At 44.3% G+C, this 14,139-nt stretch overlaps 1 protein-coding gene across 1 annotated transcript; it reads right to left on the bottom strand.

Annotated features, from left to right (window-relative positions):
- Positions 1-2,396: 2,396 nt before the first annotated feature.
- Positions 2,397-9,085, bottom strand: krr1 (KRR1 small subunit processome component homolog). The gene is made up of 10 exons (XM_021324953.2): positions 8,971-9,085; positions 7,952-8,127; positions 7,059-7,193; positions 6,826-6,951; positions 6,418-6,501; positions 5,443-5,499; positions 4,797-4,967; positions 3,231-3,308; positions 2,981-3,077; positions 2,397-2,887 (listed from the first exon to the last, which is right to left on the bottom strand). The coding sequence occupies exons 1-10, from the start codon at positions 9,044-9,046 to the stop codon at positions 2,736-2,738; spliced, it is 1,152 nt and encodes a 383-aa protein (XP_021180628.2). The 5' UTR covers positions 9,047-9,085; the 3' UTR covers positions 2,397-2,735.
- Positions 9,086-14,139: the final 5,054 nt, after the last annotated feature.

Here is a 14,139-nt window from a genome sequence, read left to right on the forward strand (position 1 = left end):
TTTGATTTCTTCAAAGTCCTGACAAGCAGCATTCACTCCTGGAGAAGCGTAGAGCCACAGGGAGAGTTGTCTGCATTGTCCATGGCTTTGCAGCAATCCCTCATACTGAGCAAGCATGAAGCGACAGTGGAAAGAAAAACTCCCCATTAACGGGAATGAAAAACCTCCGGCAGAACCGGGCTCAGTATGAACGGTCATCTGCCTCGACCGACTGGGGGTTACAGAAGACAGAACAGAGACACAACAAGAGAGACAAAAAAGCACAGAAGCACACATTGATCTAGTAATCTGTTCTACATTAGATGGTAATAGTCAGTGATCTGTCTTCCCTGGATGATGTCACAGCTAACAGAACGCCAGACCAGGCGTGTGCCTACTATGAAGAAAAAAAGAGAGAGAGCAAAAAGTTAAAAGCTGAAATGACGACAGTCATTTCAATGTAATACAATGCAAAACTGGAGAACAGTAGACTGGAGAACAGTAGAAATCAGTAGAGTGAGAGAAATAGACCCTGATGTCCTCCAGTAGCCTAGGCCTATCACAGCACAACTATAGAGGTAGCTCAGGGTATGAGCCACTCTAACTATAAGCTTTGTCAAAAAGGAAAGTTTTAAGATTATTCTTAAAAGTAGACAGGGTGTCTGCCTCACAGACCAAAACTGGGAGTTGGTTCCACAGGAGAGGAGCCTGATAGCTAAAGGATCTGCCTCCCATTCTACTTTTAGAGACTCTAGGAACCACCAGCAGACCTGCAGTCTGAGAGCGAAGTGCTCTGTTAGGAGCATACGGGGTAATCAGAGCTCTGATATATGATGGAGTTTGATTATTAAGGGCTTTATACGTTAGAAGAAGAATTTTAAATTGTATTCTTGATTTAACAGGAATTCAATGAAGGGAAGCTAAAATTGGAGAAATATGATCCATCTTGTTAATTTTCATCAGAACTCTTGGATCAGCTGAAGACTTCAAATTGCAAATAGTAAAGAATTACAATAGTCCAGCCTTGAGGTTTTTCAGCATCACCCCTGGACAGAATATTTTTAATTTGGGCAATATTCCGCTGGTGGAAAAAGGAAACTCTGGAAACCTGTTTAATATGGGATTTAAATCTGTCCTGTCCAGGAAGCTTTCTCAATTCATTTTTTTTATTGAGAAAGCTTCCTGGAGAGGAAGCGAAACGTCTTTAACTACGAAAAACAAGTCCAGTTGCTTTGTTTTTTACTGTTTTTGGAACTTACAAGCTGTTAATCTCCATCTTTCACGGAGCTTATAGGGCAACTTCATGATTACTTGCCTCATATGAGATTGGACGTTCAACTCCTCCATCTCGTAAGAACAAGGCAGAAACAACCACTGTATGGCACTGTCAGAATTGAACTATGACAGGCACTATATTTACCATTTTGCAACGATTTTGTAGTCCAGGCTGAAGCATACTGATCGTGCAAGTGGATAAGTGAAAATGTTCAGTTGTTGAGCGTATTAATCCACAAAAATTCATTCCTCCATCTCCCAGCATACTAAAATGACCGAACAGAGTGCAGCCGGACGCTCTGCGACCTGGAGGGGAACAGTGTGAAGTGTCTCCTTTGCATTTAAAGGAAACCAAGACGAGTTGCTCTAGGACAACCCTCAGAACAGGGGGAAAAGAGAGGCTGTGGGGCAACAATAACAAGGAATTCAGACCTAGACATTGCATTTCCACTTTATATAGACAACTGAATAATGTCAGTGTTAATAGAACGACATTAAAAGCATGAGATGTCCCCTTTAAAGCCAAAGACCATCCAACGAGTTACAAGGAAGATGTAGCAAATAAAGAAAATCTACTAGGTGGAGTTAAACAAACCCGTTGGACTTAGAACTCATATATTCTCACTACCAAAATGAACACACGTTGGTAAAAATCACTTGACCTTGGTTACACTCAGGTTTTAGTGAGAAGAATTTCCAGCAGATGCTAGAGGGTGAGAAACTGTGCTGTGACATCTCACAACAGATAACACTGGTATATGGGGAGTTGTTGGCCTAGTGGTTAGAGCAGTGTGCTTGCGCTCAGAGAAGGTTGCAAGTACCCGGTTTGATTCCCACTTCCTGCCCTCCAACCCTGATTGCTCCCCAGGTGCCACACGGTGGCAGCCCACTACTCCCCAAGGGGATGGGTTAAGATGCAGAAGTGAATTTCTCCATTGTGAGGTCAATTATTATGTATAGAACGGATTAGTTTTGTCAGGATGGAGGAGGGTAAATCAGAGTGGACCTTTTTTGGGGGGCCTGTATGCATGCTGTTCTTCTCATAAGAAAACAAATTCTGACTTTGATTAAATCACCCAGATCTGTTTTGGTAATTAAGGAAAGCAGTACCATTTTTTTTTTTCCGGCTACAATGACCAGGATTTAGATAATAAAAATATTTTATTATACATTTCTGAGAGACTCAGCATCCTCCTCAGTGACACACAGTCTTTGCAAAAACAGGGAACAACCTACATAATCTATCCAAAACCGTAGCAGTACACAGGAAATGAGAACAAGAAAAGAAGAAATGCATCTGTACATCATCTTTAACTCTCTTTGTATCCTAAAATGATGAAAGCATGTTTGAGACTTTGAGGGTACATGGGAGGAATTCCTTCACTCCCTATCCTCCGCCGTGTTTCCAGCATCTACGCTCTGTCCAACAAATACCACGTAGCATGGTATGTTTCCCTTATGTGATGGGGCCTGGAGTGGTGTTAGCCTTTGCCTTTTGTTTTCTTCTTCTTTTTATTTGTGGTGCTGCTGGTGGGAGGAGACGGATTCACAGGTGGAGCTCCCAGTTTCTTCGTCTTGGCCTTTTTCACCTTGTCCTTGATGGCTGCGATGTCCAGTTTACCCTCTGTAGGATCTGTGACACAAACACTCAAGATGGTTAATCCGAACTTTACCGTCACTCCTACAGAAACAAAGCTCTGATCTCAGATCAGTGTTCAGCAGCTACCTTTAGCTGTCTTCTTCATTAACGGCTTCTCTTTGGGAGGAATGAAGGCTTTGTTTCGCTCCTCCTGCTTCTTGGACAGTGCTTCTGCTTGTTTGACCTAAAACAGGAACAGTGACTCACATTACCCACTCAACTCGATATCACTTTACTTCATGTTTTAGGATTATTTATTTTAGTAAAGCTTTGAGGAAGTCTCTTTATATGTTTAACTGGTTACAACTAAGCGACAGACGTAACAACAAATCATTACTTTAATTTCCTCCATCTTCTTCCTCCTTTTCACGCTTTCCCGTAAAAAGAACTCCCCTGAGGCGAGCTCCTGATCAACCTGTGGAGGAATACAGACAGTTACTCATTCATCTCAAAACAAACTACATATATAAAAAGGTATAAACAGAGACATTAGATCAGTTAGGATTACCAAAATGATTTCCTAAACCAATCTGACCTGCGGACATATTTCTAAGAAAAGCCTCAAACACGTTGCTTCCTTGTGTGACATCACTGGACAATGTTGTTCAGGAGGGAGAAGGCTTCTTTATCCAAGGAACAGACAAGTTTTGGGGATAAATGTCCGAATCAACAGCAGAACGAAAAGGAAAGGTAGGTTTATGCTTGACGCACGTATGTTCCTCGCAGAAATGAGACATGTCTGCAGCATTTATGCTCAATGCGGCTTTTCCTCCCAAGTAGCACTATTTGCCTAGACTCTAGAGGGCGGTGTTGTGCTCCTACCCCTACTACATCCCCACTACACATTGAAGTAGAAAACAGTTGTTTCTGACATTTTAAAGTCTCTTCCTTTTTTCGTAAAGTGATGGTAATTTCTGTCCAGGAATTATTAATAATTTGTTGATCACGGAGATCTTTATGGGCCGAATCATAAAGATGTCGATGTTTATGAACCTCCACCAAAAGGAGTTCTTGCTTGTCCGCCATGTTTTTCCGCACGGGACTGTCAGCATAGTTAGCAATTTTCCTGGGTTATTTTAGCTGTGGGGAGGGGCGCTGTAGCCAAAATGATGTAATATGGCAGCGCGGACCTTGCGTATGCATCAAGCATAAACCAGGATTTAGTGAAGATGTATTATCCACAGTGAAACAGCTGCTTTACTGACGCGGTCTGAAAGGCCACTCATCTCCAAAAACATATTTTTTTTGAGACATGTCTTCTAAAGAAACTAAAAAGGTGCGTGGACATGGAGAATATCTTTACATTAGGAGGAAAAAGGGAGACCCTTGGAAGCCTGAGAACACAATCCCAACTGTATGGAAGTAGCAGCATCATGTTGTGTAGGTGTGTTGCTGCAGGAGGGACTTGTGCTCTGCCCAAAATAGACTACATCATAAGGACAGAACATTATGTGGAAGGAAAAAAGCTTCATTATCAGTCAGGAAGCTAAAGCTTTAGCCACAAATGGGTCTTTCAAATGACCATAATCATATCCCCAAAATAGTTATAACTTTACTTAAAAGACAAGAAAATAAATACTTTGGAGCGGCTAACCTACAGCAAAAAGCCAGTGGAGAGATGCTCATCACATCTGATCCAATGCAAACAGATTAAAGGGCTTTTCAAATAACTAAGAAATTGTCTGAAATATTCTGAATTAAAATATAGTTTTAAAAAAAATCCCCTCAATTTTAGGATTTAGGAAATAAAAATTATTTTTTTATTCAGCGTGTACTAATATCTGGTTTCCACTGCAATGCGATAAAATTCCTTGAGTTTCTCTGACACTTGAGATGTATTTTGACTTTTTAGGTGTGATAATATCACATGCATGTATCCTTTCCCATGCAAACCCCTTCTGACCTTGCTTTCTGGCTGCGGTGGAGGGAACGGAGTGTACTCCTTCTTCACACTCATCTTCTTGGGTTCCTTACGCTTGGAGAGGTTCTTGTGGCGGAACTTGGGCAGGAAGCGTTCCCAGTTCTGTGTCCGCAGGTCTGGGTCTTTAGAAAGTTCTTGTTTGATCATCAGTGTCTGACGATTAGGGCAGTTAGAAAGATAGAAAGAGGTGGTTGGTTGAACAGCAGAACACTGAACGCTAGGGGTAACTACACTTTTAATGACAAATAATAAAAGCAATTTTTACTGCCCTATAGGGCAGCTTTTGAACACCATCAATCACCTGGCTGAAAGATATTTCCACTCACCAAAACAAAAAAAAGGGTTAGGGGTGGGAATCATCTTAGCAATGCAGCATATGTTGTAAACAATAATTTGCAAACATCTGGAACTTAAACAGCAAACATTTTCAAAGCATCGTTTTTCATGCCCTCAGCTCCAGGTTGAGCCAATCCTGGCATTCAAACCCAGAGGGATTTGTTTCAGTCAGGAAATCAAGAACAAGGATGGAGAAAATCCTCATTGGACATGAATGCAGTCTGTCGTTCATCTTTGACCTAAACAAGATGGCTGAGAAGCTAGCCATGTGCCTGAGAGCAGCTGAACCTACCTTGATGTTATAGATGGGGTGGATGTTCTTCATGGTGTCCATTACCACTTTGCGTACCTGTATAATAAGAGATTGTTGTGACAATCACTTTCTATGTTTTATGTGTAAAATGATGCCCCGTTTTAATGACTTAGAACTCTGAACTATAACATAAAAAACTTTGGACAAAAACTTAATTTGTGCTTAGTTGACTAAATGTCATACTGTTGGTGAGCCTGTTTTACTTCTCCTTAGATGTACCACATTTGTTAGGGAAAGGCACTTATTAGTTGAGAAGCATCTGTTCCAAGTCAGCTAATGTGGTTGTGGTTTGTCTTTTCAACAGGACAGAGTTCGGTCCCCAGGTGGAGATATGGGTTCTTTTGCCTTTTCAGGATGGGAAAATCATCCCCAACTGATCACACTGCCTCCACCAAAAGCTGGTTGGGATTGGACAGGCTCGGATTTCTTTTTCAGTTCATAACATTGATAGCAACAAACTAAGAACTTCAACCGCCATTTGCCTATAAACACATCAACGGTATGCATAGTGACATTTTATTTTATTTTTATTTTGTGCCTAACATCTGATTAAAGTTAGGCACATATGTTCTGATGCATAAGTGGTAAAAATCTTTTAATTTAAATTTCTTTCAATTTTCTGGTGTAATCAAACTCCAGGGACTTTGTCTTTAACAAAGAGCCTCGGGTTTGCTTTTCGCTCTTATATGGGACCAAAATGCTAGACTTTGAAGAAAACTGGAAAAGCCTGATAGGTGAATCTCCAACTTAGATTTGGAAAGCAAAATGGTTAAACCGGGGAGGATTTTGGTTCGATTTCAAAACAGGTGCTGGTTGCAGAAAAGTATTAGGAGCATGGGTTTGAAGTGTAAAACAGTCAGTTTTTGGTGTATTTATGTTTCTAAGTCATTAAATGTACTGTATATTGTTTACACTACTAACCCCTGTAATGACAGGCTGCTGTGACACTCTTACCTCTTTAAGGCCACTGTAGGGCCCCAGTGCCGACACAGTGTTTCCCTGCACCATCACATAGCAGTTGGTCAACAATTCTAAAGCCTGAAAAGCAAGATAAGTTAATTAATATTTTATTTTAATGGAATTTTAATCTGTGAAATGCATAGCAGAAGTGAAGAGTTCAACAATGTCGCTAAAACAGCCTGCTGCCACCTAGTGGCATTTCTTTAATAATGCACTTCTAGGGATGAATAAGCTTCAAGTGAAGCATAGAATCCCTGTTGAGCCAAAGGTGAGTCGTACTTAAACATTTTCTCAACCATTTATGTTAAATTGCAACTTTAATATGGATTTTTCTTAGTATAAATACCTTTGACATGGCAAGCTTCAATGTCGTAGGATCAGTAACTAACCCAAGGGTCTTACTTTTAAGGTGGAGCCCTTAGGGCCGATCAGGCGGTGCCTTCGCTTTACAAACCGCTCTCTGTTCCTCACCATGGTCCCGATTTTGATGATGTCACAGGCGATATCATCTTGTAATATGCGGACAGCCTGGAAAGCACCAGGATGAGGATAAAGGTAATAATCAGTAGTGTTTTCTAAAGTTACACTAAACCACCAGCAGTGACTGTGTTGATCAGCGGAGGTGGGATCTTTACCTGCTCGAATGGGACGCTCCTTGCCAGCAGCTTAATGAGGTCCCTTGCTTTCACAATCGCGTACGGGTCAAATGTCTTCTTAGTGGTGCTGACAGTCATGCTGCCCTCTATCAGGTCCAGAGAGACTTTGATGTGCTAAGAGAAACACGATTTAACACATTTTAGCTTTTATGTCAAACGTAATGTCTTTCACATTTTAACATCGAACCAAAAAACAACTTTGCAAACAATTACTTAATTTATTATAGGAAAAAGCTATCCATAGCAGCCTGGCCATGTGAAACCATAATTGCCCCTTAAACCTCACGCCTGGTTGTACCGCTCATTGCATACTGTCCAACATGTGGCTAATCAAAGTTGATTCATGATTAATTATTAAATTATTAAAAATGACTTCAGGACCAGTTTGGTTTGGATAGCATTTACTAAATTGTCATTTGAAAACTGCTTTTTGCATTCAATCAAGATGTCTTTGACCATAAATTTTGTTTTATAGCTGGAAATATCTAAACGTGGCAAAAGAAAAAAAGGAGACAAAAACAGAAGAAATCTGTGCGGGGTCAAATACTTTTTTACTGCACTAAATTAGGCAGCAGGTGAAAGTATTTGCAAGTGTAAAGATTTCAGCCAACTTGCTAAAAAGTGATGCATAATCTGGACACACTGTTAGGAATGTGGTCATAATGCTATGCCTGACCAATGTGCACGTTTTTGACAGCGTGATGCACAAATAAAAATGTCCCTCTGTTATGATAATTAGATACATCATTATGTGTAAGATCTTCCAGTTAGTCACCTTGCAAGGTGTTATTTTTAAAATCAATATCCAAAAAAGTTTAAATGCAATTGTAGGATTTCTAGCGTATTTGTACACTGTGTCTGTGTGTACGCACTGCCTCTCCTAAAGCCTTCTCCACCAGCGGCCAGCACTCCTTCAGGTAAGCTTCCCTGTATTTGGGGAACAGCGTGGCGAAGCTGCTCTCCTCCAGCAGCCCGCGGGGGTTGTCGTCTCTCGTGAACGCCGGCTCTTTCCACCCATCAGGAACGGTCAGGAGCTCAGATTCCTCCACTGCAGGACACAAGGATCACGATCAGTAAAGGGTTTGACACTACTAATGGTTTTTACTCCTTAAACACCAGAAAACTGCCTAAGTTTCTATTTACATTATCCAATCCCTTTACGTATGTTCAATTGCTGGTTAATACGAATGGAGGCTAAGCCAATCACATGCAGAAGCGGCTTAATCCATCTAGACTTGATAGTGGCAACCAAAGTTAAAACTGAGCCTCAGAATGTGGAAGAGAGGAGCTCTTGAGTGACTTTGAACGTGGCCTGTTGGAACCAGGCGCGATGGTCCATGTATCAGAAATGGAAACCAGTGGTGATCTCAGTCAGCCACTCTCAGATCACCTTCAGGTTGTGGAGGAACAGAAGACTTTTTTACATGGAAGTCCACAGTGCCACGATAACACGGGACAACACCTCTCAGTAATGCCACATTGTTGAATCTATGTGATGAAATTTAAAGTCCATCTCAAAAGCAAAAAGAGCTCCAAACGGATCCTAGCGAGGTAGACCTAGTAAAATTGGGAGTGTAGCTGCAGTCCGTTACATTTAAATCCTCTTAGCCGAGGAGCTGTTGCATGGAGGTTGTTTTATCAGCTATAACAGACCTTTTGATTAAACCAGCTTGTAAATCATCAGATGTTTAAATTGCCTTTAAAACTATCGATCGCTGTTGATTTTCACGGTTTGGTGTGTAAACAGTTAACGCCACGGGAAATGTGTTCTGCGGTCTCTGCGGGCCCTGTAAAGGTGTCAGTGGAGATCGGGTTAAAATGTCTGCCAAACTATTTACTGGTCTCTGGGTGGCGGCTAACCGTCACAGACTCTGTAGGGTCCACTGCTTACCTTGGATTTTGGTCTTTTTAGGGCTTTTAGCTGTTTGGGCTCCACTCACGCCGTCCGCATTGGTGGAGGCCGCCATTGCTGAGAAGAAGCGGAAGTGACGCAAAACTATGTACGTAACAGCGTTTTTCTTCTTCTTTAAACATTTTTGGCGGTTGGCAAACAACAGATTGATGCATTTCCGCCATTTACTGGTATGGAGTGTGGACCAGAATGACTCTCAGGAATTAAATTCTATTATACAAATGTGTTACTTTTAGATATCGACATATTATCCTGTAATTGTTACTGTCTGAATACTTCAAATAAATCTAATTTAACTTTAACTTTACTTAAATTTTTAATGAATTACTGTCTCTCCTCCTATTTATTACAGTACAATATCACGTGTTTAACTGTTTAATTTACCCCACAATATTCACATTTACCATTCCTATGTTTGCCTAAGATAAACAGAGTACTGTTTAATCCAGTATAACCAAATCTCAATCGAGAAATAATTGTTACTTCTCTTCTTGTTCTTCCTGTTCTTCTCATTTATCCAGTTTCCTTTTGAATTTTTCAAAACCAACGTCCTTTGTTTCCCTTCTCCCATTCCTTTTGCCATTTATCCTTAATTTTCTGCTTAATTAACATTTTATCTTCAGATTTAATAAAATTAATAATTAAATTCCATTCAATTCAATTTTATTTATATAGCGCCAAATCATGAAACATGTCATCTCAAGGCACTTTACAAAATCAAGTTCAATCATATTATACAGATTGGGTCAGATTATACAGATTGGTCAAAAATGTCCTATATAAGGAAACCAGTTGATTGCATCAAAGTCCCGACAAGCAGCATTCACTCCTGGAGAAGCGTAGAGCCACAGGGAGAGTCGTCTGCATTGTCCATGGCTTTGTAGCAATCCCTCATACTGAGCAAGCATGAAGCGACAGTGGGAAGAAAAACTCCCCATTAACGGGAAGGAAAACCTCCTGTAGAACCAGGCTCAGTATGAACGGTCATCTGCCTCGACCGACTGGGGGTTACAGAAGACAGAGCAGAGACACAAGAGAGACAAAAAAAGCACAGAAGCACACATTGATCCAGTAATCTGTTCTACATTAGATGGTAGTAGCGGGTGAGCTGTCTTCTCTGGATGATGTCACAGTTAACAGAACGCCAGAGCAGGTGTACCTACTATGAAGATAAAAGAGAGAGAACAGAAAGTTAAAGCAGAAATGACAACACGTAATACATAATTGAAAAACAGTAGAACTCTATAGAGTGAGAAAATTAGATCCTGATGTCCTCCAGTAGCCTAAGCCCATAGCAGTAAAACTATAAAGGTAGCTCAGAGTAACATGAGCCACTCTAGTTATACGTTTTGTCAAAAAGGAAACTTTAAGATTAGTCTTAAAAGTAGACAGGGTGTCTGCCTCACGGACCAAAACTGGGAGTTGGTTCCACAGGAGAGGAGCCTGATAGCTAAAGGATCTGCCTCCCATTTTTACTTTTAGTGTCACGTTCTGTTCTGATCTATGTTTATTGTTAAGTAGCTCTTTTCTGCCTCTGGGTTTATTTCTGTTTTGGATTCCAGTTTAGCCTTTTCACTTTGTTTGTTATCTGGTCCCTGTATTAGTTCTGAATTTAGTTATGTGCTTTGTTTATTAAGGAGCCTGAGCTTGTGCGCGAGGTTGAGAGGTTCCGACTAGAGATAGTCGGACTCACCTCGACGCACCGCTCTGGCTCCGGAACCAGTCTCCTTGAGAGGGGCTGGACATTCTTCCACTCTGGAGTTGCCCATGGTGAGAGGCGCCGAGCTGGGGTTGGCATACTTGTTGCCCCCCATCTCGGTGCCTGCACGTTGGGGTTTTCCCCGGTGAACGAGAGGGTGGCCTCCCTCCGCATTCGTGTGGGGGGACGGGTTCTGACTGTTGTTTGCGCTTATGCGCCAAACAGCAGTTCAGATTACCCACCCTTTTTGGAGTCCTTGGAAGGGGTACTGGAGAGTGCCCCTCCTGGGGACTCCCTCGTTTTGCTGGGGGACTTCAACGCTCACGTGGGCAATGACAGTGGGACCTGGAAAGGCGTGGTTGGGAGGAATGGCCCACCTGATCTGAACTCGAGTGGTGTTTTGTTGTTGGACTTCTGTGCTCGTCATGGATTGTCCATCACAAACACCATGTTCAAGCATAAGGGTGTCCATATGTGCTCTTGGCACCAGGACACCCTAGGTCGCAGTTCAATGATCGACTTTGTTGTCGTTTCATCTGACCTGCGGCCGCATGTCTTGGACACTCGGGTGAAGAGAGGGGCGGAGCTCTCCACCGACCACTACCTGGTGGTGAGTTGGCTCCGATGGCGGGGGAGGAAGCCGGTCCGACCGGGCAGGCCCAAACGCACTGTGAGGGTTTGCTGGGAACGTCTGGCGGAGTCCCCTGTGAGGCGGAGCTTTAACTCCCACCTCCGGGAGAACTATAAACACGTCCCGAGGGAGGCGGGGGACATTGAGTCTGAATGGACCATGTTCCACGCCTCTATTGCTGAGGCGGCTAGTCGGAGCTGTGGCCGCAAGGTTGTCGGTGCATGTCGTGGCGGCAACCCTCGAACCCGCTGGTGGACACCAGCGGTGAGGGAAGCCGTCAAGCTGAAGAAGGAGTCCTATCGCGCTTTTTTGGCCTGTGGGACTCCGGAAACAGCTGATGTGTACCGGCAGTCGAAGCGGCAGGCGGCTCGGCTGGTCGCCGAGGCAAAAACTCGGGCGTGGGAAGAGTTCGGAGAGGCCATGGAGAAAGACTTCCGTACGGCTTCGAAGCGATTCTGGTCCACCATCCGGCGTCTCAGGAGGGGGAAGCAGTGCAGCACCAACACTGTTTACAGTGGGGGTGGTGTGCTGCTGACCTCGACTCGGGACGTCGTGCGTCGGTGGGCGGAATACTTCGAAGACCTCCTTAATCCCACCAACACATCTTCCATTGAGGAAGCAGAGCCTGAGGACTCTGGGTCGGGTTCTCCCATCTCTGGTGCTGAGGTTGCCGAGGTTGTTAAAAAGCTCCTCGGTGGCAAGGCTCCGGGGGTGGATGAGATTCGCCCTGAGTACCATAAGGCTCTGGATGTTGTGGGGCTGTGTTGGTTAACACGGCTCTGCAACATTGCGTGGACATCGGGGGCAGTTCCCCTGGATTGGCAGACTGGGGTGGTGGTCCCCCTATTTAAAAAGGGGGACCGGAGGGTGTGTTCCAACTACAGAGGAATCACACTCTTAAGCCTCCCTGGTAAGGTCTATTCAGGGGTTCTGGAAAGGAGGGTCCGTCGGATAGTCGAATCTCGGATTCAGGAAGAGCAGTGTGGTTTTCGTCCTGGCCGTGGAACACTGGACCAGCTCTATACCCTCAGCAGGATTCTTGAGGGGGCATGGGAGTTTGCCCAACCAGTCTACATGTGTTTTGTGGATCTGGAGAAGGCATTCGACCGTGTCCCCCGGGGGATCCTGTGGGGGGTACTCCGGGAGTATGGAGTACCGGACCCTTTAATAAGGGCTGTCAGGTCTCTGTACGACCGGTGTCAGAGTCTGGTCCGCATTGCCGGCAGTAAGTCGGACTCGTTTCCGGTGAGGGTTGGACTCCGCCAAGGCTGCCCTTTGTCACCGATTCTGTTCATAACTTTTATGGACAGAATTTCTGTGGATGACGTGGTCCTATTGGCTTCATCAGGGCGTGATCTACAGCTCTCACTGGAGCGGTTCGCAGCCGAGTGCGAAGCGGCCGGGATGAAAATCAGTGCCTCCAAATCCGAGACCATGGGCTTGAACCGGAAAAGGGTAGAGTGCCTTCTCCGGGTTGGGGAGGATGTCCTGCCCCTAGTGGAGGAGTTCAAGTATCTTGGGGTCTTGTTCACGAATGAGGGGAAGATGGAGCGGGAGATCGACAGGCGGATTGGTGCAGCGTCTGCTGTGAAGCGGGCGCTGTACCGATCCGTTGTGGTGAAGAGAGAGCTGAGCCAAAAGGCGAAGCTCTCGATTTACCGGTCGATCTACGTTCCTACCCTCATCTATGGTCACGAGCTTTGGGTCGTGACCGAAAGAACGAGATCCCGGATACAAGCGGCTGAAATGAGTTTTCTCCGTAGTGTGTCTGGGCTCTCCCTTAGAGATAGGGTGAGGAGCTCAGTCATCCGGGGAGGACTCAGAGTAGAGCCGCTGCTCCTCCACATCGAGAGGAGCCAGTTGAGGTGGCTCGGGCATCTGGTCAGGATGCCTCCTGGACGCCTCCCTGGAGAGGTGTTCCGGGCACGTCCCACCGGGAGGAGGCCCAGGGGAAGACCCAGGACACGCTGGAGGGACTATGTCTCCCGGCTGGCCTGGGAACGCCTTGGGGTTCCTCCTGAGGAGCTGGCCCAAGTGGCTGGGGAGAGGGACGTCTGGGCCTCCCTACTGAAGCTGCTACCCCCGCGACCCGACCCTGGATAAGCGGAAGACAAGCATAAGCAAGCAAGCATAAGCAGCTTTGTTTATTATCTAGTGTCCTGTCAGCTCCCTTAATCACCCCCACCTGTCTTTGAATAATTAGTTTCACTCCTATCAACTGTCTGTCTGTCTGCCTATTTAAACCTCCCTCAGTCCTCTGCTACCTGTTGGGTCGTCACCTATTATTCCATGTGTACATCCCCTGTTTGTGGTCCCCTCCTGGTAAGAGCTCCCAGCATCTTGATCCTGTTTTGTATTTTTCTGCCCAGTTCTGTTTACCTGTCAAGTGTCGCCTGGAGGTCTGCCTTACCCCTTTTTTGGATCCTGTTCTGTTTGCCTGTATGATTCCCTTTTCTCACCTTCCCTCAAATAAATCACCGTTAAAAGCATTGCAAAATTGTTTGGCTGAATTCCGGATTCTTCACCACACCATTCATGACATTTAGAGACTCTAGGAACCACCAGCAGACCTGCAGTCTGAGAGCGAAGTGCTCTGTTAGGAACATACGGGGTAATCAGAGCTCTGATATATGATGGAGCTTGATTATTAGGGGCTTTATACGTTAGAAGAAGAATTTTAAATTCTAATCTTGATTTAACAGGAAGCCAATGAAGGGAAGCTAAAATTGGAGAAATATGATCCCGCTTGTTGAATTTCATCAGAACTCTTGCAGCAACATTTTGGATCAGCTGAAGACTTTGAACTGCATTTTGTGGA

Source organism: Fundulus heteroclitus, unplaced genomic scaffold (genome assembly GCF_011125445.2).
Source record: "Fundulus heteroclitus isolate FHET01 unplaced genomic scaffold, MU-UCD_Fhet_4.1 scaffold_66, whole genome shotgun sequence".
Lineage (NCBI taxonomy): Eukaryota > Metazoa > Chordata > Actinopteri > Cyprinodontiformes > Fundulidae > Fundulus > Fundulus heteroclitus.